General features: G+C 58.7%; 2 protein-coding genes across 2 annotated transcripts in view; both read right to left on the reverse strand.

The window, feature by feature from the left end:
- NEU4 (sialidase 4) overlaps positions 1-2093 on the reverse strand; it is a 4882-nt gene extending 2789 nt beyond the window's left edge. The window contains exons 1-2 of the mRNA XM_014547171.1: positions 686-2093; positions 3-88 (exon numbers count right to left, since the gene is read on the reverse strand). Of these exons, the coding sequence (XP_014402657.1) occupies positions 3-85 (83 nt within the window). The 5' untranslated portion in view covers positions 86-88; positions 686-2093. The remainder of the gene's footprint in view (positions 1-2; positions 89-685) is intronic.
- A 2948-nt stretch (positions 2094-5041) lies between these two features.
- GAL3ST2 (galactose-3-O-sulfotransferase 2) overlaps positions 5042-6135 on the reverse strand; it is a 17221-nt gene continuing 16127 nt past the window's right edge. The window contains exon 5 of the mRNA XM_014547175.1: positions 5042-6134. Coding sequence (XP_014402661.1) covers positions 5870-6134 — 265 coding nt within the window. The 3' untranslated portion in view covers positions 5042-5869. The remainder of the gene's footprint in view (position 6135) is intronic.

Raw genomic sequence — 6135 nt, forward strand, 5'->3', positions numbered from 1 at the left:
GCAGCAGCGCGGGCACGCGGTAGGTCAGGCCGCTCCTTTCGCTCTGGAAGAGCACAGTCCGCGTGGGGACTCGGGGGGTCCCCATGCCCTGCGGGCCCAGGGCCAGCGGGTCAGCGGTCAGGGTCCAGGCACACTCCCCTCTCTCCGTCGGATGGTGGAGAGGCTCTGTAGGTGCAGACGCGCGGAACCACGCCTCCCTGTACCCACCTCGAACCGCCCTGGTCCAGGCTCCCTGCCCACCTTTTCTTCACGGCCACTGCACCCCCAAATTGGCCCCTTCCTGCTGTCAACAGAGCCCACAGAGGGAAAGCAGGGCGCCTGGCCCGAGCCCCCTCACCCTACACGCCTGTGAGCCTGGGGCAGGTCAGCACCACCTGCCCAGGAGGCCAGCCAGGTGCACAATCAGGACCCAACCCTTTGGACAAGGAAGGGTTTACTGTCCCCAAATAGGGGCCCCACCACCTCGGGGGCCGGCCCCACAAACACAGAGAGGCACGGAAACAGATACACCATCAAAAAACACACACACAACACAAGGAGAGACTCACACACGAAACAGACACATGCAGATGCACACACATCCCCACAGATACCCACAGATACACACTTGGGAGGCAAACACACACAGTCACTTTCCACACACGGGAGGAAGGCACCCCAGCTGCTGCCACCCCTCTTCTCAGACCTGCAGGGTCGCCAGGGTCAGGAGGTTCTGGGGAGTAGCCCGGAGTGGTGGGGATCACCTGCTGACCAAGGTGGCCCCAGCAGGTCTGCAGAGAAGGGGCCTGGAGGGACATCTGTGGGGCAGGTGACCCGCCACCCTGTCCCTTGGGCTCCTGAGAGAGGCTGGGGGTCCTGGGAGGTCCAACAGAGCCATTGCCACCCACAGGGGCCCCCAATAGCTCCCACATGTGCCTCAGAGACCTAGGAATGATGTAGGCCAGAGGAGCAGTGAGAGGGACCCCACGGTGGCCAGAGAGGCCACCATCCTACGGTCCTGCCTCTGCCCCATCCCAGCAAAGAGGAGCCACAGGAGACGGGGGCGGGGTCGGGGGGGCAGCTCTAGTCTGTGCACTGAGGCCCAGTGTCTTGAACTTGAAAGCAGGAAGCAGGTGTGGGTGTCACATGTCCCTCCGGGTTGAATGGACACAGCAGGACATTCTCTCCACTTGGCTCCCTCCCCAGGGCCTGGGACCACCCGAGCTGGTATCAGCATAACAGGCAGCCCAGGCGCACGCCTGGCCTGAGGACAGAGCGGCAGAGAGGGAGCCTCCCAAGACCAGCTGGTATGTCTTCTTGCTGCACAGAGCAGAAGGCCTGCCCAGCACTTGGAGCGTCCTTGCCCCAACCAGAGCCCCAAAGTTCTGGGGAGGCCCCCATTGTAGGAGGACGTACCAGGTCTCCCAGGCAGCTGGCCCTTCCCAGTGTGGCCAGTTCAGCAGATTCTGGGGCTTTGACTTGACTAGATGGCTACATCTGAACGTTAACTGGAGCCAGAACCTTTAAGTCTGGGTGCCCATCTACCTCCACAGGGTGGCCTTTCTCGGGGGCAGCACATTGCAGAAGGGAAGCTGAGGCCCAGGGAGGCCATGGGACCTCCAAGAGAACCTGGTCCCCTGACCCTGGATCCCGGGCAAGTTGTCGGGGCTTATTCTGCCTCCAAGGGGCTTACCCTAGACCTGCCTGCAGCCGGTCCTGTCTGGGCTCGCCCTGGAGCACTGGGCCAGGGCAGGTCATCCGGCCCACACCTCCTTTCTGAGTCAGCACCTCTCTTATCCTTTGGACCTATACTGCCGGGCCGCTCACCTGCTGAAATGCCGCACAGGAAGAGCCAAGGCTCTTCGCATAGAAATCAGGCAGAGGGACCCTGGCTCTGTCACCCCTGCGGGGGCTCCAGTCTAACCTGCCTGCCCTGTGCTCTGTCCGGACAATGACTCAGTTACAAACCCCTCTGCCTGGTGGAGCAACACCCACAGGCCCAGCTGGTCCTGCGGACTGGACACCCCGTCTGCATCCATCCCATCCTCTGAATCTACCTCCAGGCCCTTCGGTGTCACACCTGCCCCTTGAGCCAGGAAACTGCCCACTGGGGATCCACCTGCCCATGGCCCTCAGCCCAAAGAGGGGCAGCCAGGGAGGATGGAAGGAGCGGGGTCCCGGCCCTGGGAGGCTGGGAAGCAGGGAAGGGACTCACCGGGCACCTCAGGGAAGCCGCACAGCGGGCTGTGGTGCGGCCACAGGACTGCCCGCCTGCCTTCGGACCCAGCGAGCTGAGTGGAGACAAGGGCCCACTGTGTGGGTGGGAGGCAGGAGGCGGGAGCTGGCCTGGTCCCAGCGCTGCGTCGGGACCCAGGACCCTCCTGCCAGCTGTGGTGCAGCAGAGCAGCCAGGGGGTGCAGAAGGGCACTCGGGGTGGGGGCCAGGGTCAGGACGGGGCCACACAGGGCTCCTCTCTTCTGGCTGACCCGCTCCACCCTGGGGTGCTGGGGACTTGGGGTTGGGGGGTCACAGTTGCCCTCAGGCCTCCTGCAGAGATGCCTCAAACTACATAACACTCCGTGACCCTTCCCTTGGCCTCCGGGATGTAACCTCTTGGGCCCTCACTGGGCTCCAGCCCATGTCTGTTGCTCGGGGGCCCGGCTCCCACCAGGCAGGCCCGCATCCCACCCCTCCTACCCCCTCCCCAGCACCAGCCACCTCCCAGGGCCCCTCCTGCCAGCTGGCCCCATTCACCCTCACCACTCCCCCACTGCTATCTCCAAGGTGGCTTCATGGATGGCCACTGCATGGGTGACCGCTGCCCAGGTGACCGCTGCCTGGGCCAGGACTCAGGGAGAGCGCTGTCAGGGTCCTGAGGGGCCAGCCTCCTCAGGGCCCCGCCCCCTCCTTTTCCTGCCCCTCCCTCCATTCGAGGGAGAAATGGGCTCCGGGAAAATTAAGACATCCTGTGATGTCCACATGGAGATGACAACCCTGCTGTGTCCCTTCAGGTCCTCAGGGCCTGAGGGGATTTACAAGGCCACAAGGTGGAGAGGAGGGGGTGGGCCACCATTCTACTTGATGGCCGCCAGCCCCTCACCACCCAGCACAGGCACGGCCCCAGGAAGACTGCCGCCCATTCTGTGAGGCTTCTGGGATGGGCACCGGTCACCTCTGCCCACTCCCGTGAGCCCAGGGCCATCCCCCACTCCCCCTAAGACAAGCACATGCCCTCTGACCGCAGGCAGCCCCTCACCTGCCCCCAAAAGGAGGTTTAGGCAGAGTTTGCTCTGAGCTCACTAGCTGCACAGGATGCCAGCATATCCGGCCTTTTGGGTGGGTGGGCTGGTCATTTCTGAGTTCTTATTACAGACCACAAGCACTTTACATGGTAATAAATACCCCAAAGTTTCCCTCCAAAACCGTTCCAGTTCATATTCCTGCCAACCCCAAAGGCACAAGCAAATGCCATGGAATTTCTATGGAGACTCAGTGGTCTCGGTTCTGTGCCGCGGAGGATGGAACGGGCAGAGGTGGAGGCTCCCCTCCCCTACCCCCATACAACACAACCTACAAGCTGCTCTGGGTTCAGAAGCAGCAGCTTTCCTCCTTATCCGGGGTTCGCACTGGCCCAGGCCAGCCCGGTTTGGGTCTTGCTTCCTTTGGGTTTTGGCGGAGCCTGCCTGATGCTCGGGGCACTGGATTTTTTCTGAGTCTTTCTCATTTGACTATTGTTTCTTATCCATGGCTCTTACTGTCCTTCTGAGCCGCCTGTCATCCCCTTGCCGTTCGTTCGTCTGGCGTCTGGTTCCCTTTCTCTGCGTCCCCGAGGGATTCCTTCTGCCTTGTCCCTGGGTGAGGGAGAGGGGCCCCAGCTCACCCTGGCTCTGTAGTGTCCTGTTCTTCACCATCTCTGTCCAGTTTTTTGGAAGTCACTTTTTCCGTTTCCAAGTGTTGTCTTTTCTTTCCATATTCGCTGCACTATGTCTTCTAATCTCACTAAAAACTCATTCTTCTTTTTATTTTTTATTTTGAGAGGACGTTCATTAAAGCTGGGGACAGTGAAACAGGAGAGGGCTTAGGGTAGAAGAAGCAGCAGGCGAGAGACTAGGCGGGGCTGCTTTGGCTCCATAGGAACTTTAGGGGGAACAAGTGAGCCAAGGCCGGCTGTCAGCTCACTGGAGAGTCAGAGACAAGGAGGCCTTGGATGCAGGTTCAGGGGTGAGCCCTGGATGAGCTGCCACTGCCCATTGCTCCCTGGCTGCAAGTCGCATGGCACCCTTAGAGGTTAGGAGGTGCATGCCTGTGGGGGGAGAAGAGGAGGAAGGATGAGGCTTGGCATGCTCCCAGGAAGAAAAGTTCACACCCGGTTCTTTGTTTTAAGGGTTTTAAAGGCTGGGAGTTTAGGAGGTCTTAGGGGGAGGATCAGGCTGGGAGTTTAGGAGTTCTTAGGGGGAGGATCTCTTTATTATTATTATTGTTATTATTATTATTATTAATTTGAGAGAGAGGAAGATAGAGAGAAAGAGAAAAAGAGAGAGAGAAACATAGATTTGTTGTTCCACTTATTTATGCCTCCATTGGTTGATTCTTGTATGTGCCCTGGCTGGGAATCGAACCCGAAACTTTGGCATATTGAGAAGACACTCTAACCAAATGAGCAACCCGGCCAGGGCATAGGAGAGGGTTTCAACAGAATATTCATCAGATTTATGGTGATGTACCAAAATGAGATTAATTTCTTTTTATTTTATTTTTTATTTCAGAGAGGAAGGGAGAGGGGGAGATAGAAACGTCAATGATGAGAGAGAATCATTGATCTGCTGCCTCCTGCACACCCCCCACTGGGAAGCGAGCCTGCAACCTGGGCATCTAACCACGACCTCCTGGTTTATAGGTCAAATGTTTAACCACTGAACCACGTTAGGCCGGGCAAATTCATATCCTTGGGTGTGGTTGGTACAAACTGTACTAACTGGATTTCTACTATCTATCTCTCTGAGGAGTCATTTAAGCTGTATTAGGAAGAAGTGTAAACTTACTCTTAGGTGTCGTTGGTTACGGACTATAGGATTTTGCGATTTACTAGCTGGCTGTAAACTGCTAGGTCATTTAAATATTTGTCTCAATTTTCCTCTTCTACTTTCCCTGGCTTACTGACCTGTCTTAACTGGACCAGGTTTTCCTAAAGAGCTGAAGTCACCTGGTGGTAGCGCCGTGTGGAGTGTCCTCCTAACAGAAGCCATGGTGCTCAGAAAGCTTGTTGTGTACCCTGCTCTGTGGGTGAAAAATCACTTTGAAAAAGTTTGCCCCTCCTGGGAGAAGGCAATGGCCACGTCTTCAGTTCCCAGTGTTCCAGGGAGCGGCTGCCTCCTGTTCTGATCGTTTCGGGGGCTCCCCTTCTTTGAAATGCTGATTCACCTGAAAAGTGTGGACACACCTACACACAGGAGTACCCGCTGCAGGTGCCCAGCCCAGCTGCCCGGCCCTCTGAGCTGGAGGCCCTGAGGGGAAAGGAAGGCCCCAGCACCGGGCAGGCAGGCCAGGCTGGGCCTCCAGGCTGAGCTGAGAGCAGCTACTCCTCCAGCGCTCCGGGCACCACGTGTTTTGAAGGGCATATGACACTGACTGTGTGCATCCCACTCTCACCGCTGGGCCCCGGGCAGCCAGGAATCATGGCCTGCCAGGCAGGGCGCCCTCAGTCCCTCCCCACGAACAACAAACAGGCTCTCTTCCGGGACTGCGTCCAACGTGAGCTCCTCCTGCAGGCGTTTTCCTCAGGGGACACTGGGCGTGGGGAGCTGTAATCCCAGGAGCCCAGCTACGAGCCTGAGGCCGAGCCCAGGGCCTCCCAACGTGGCAGCAGAGGGACGGGCATCAAACGGAGGGGCTATGCCTTCAGGAAGGGGATGTCCTTGGGGGGCTTTGCGGGGAACTGCAGGGTGTACAAGCGGGCCATGTACTGGAGCTCGGGCATGACCATCCGCTGACACATGCGCAGCGTCTCGTTGTCCAAGCCCTGCCTGAGGTTGTAGCCCAGGATGCTGGCCTCCCCGGACTGAAACGGCTGCAGCCTGCGGTCGGTGATCTGCGTCTTGTTCTTGGGCGCGCTGTCCTGCAGGCACAGGGCTTCCAGCTCACGCCGCCGCGCCCGCA

This window comes from Myotis brandtii, unplaced genomic scaffold (assembly GCF_000412655.1).
Source record: "Myotis brandtii unplaced genomic scaffold, ASM41265v1 scaffold112, whole genome shotgun sequence".
Classification (NCBI taxonomy): Eukaryota; Metazoa; Chordata; class Mammalia; order Chiroptera; family Vespertilionidae; genus Myotis; species Myotis brandtii.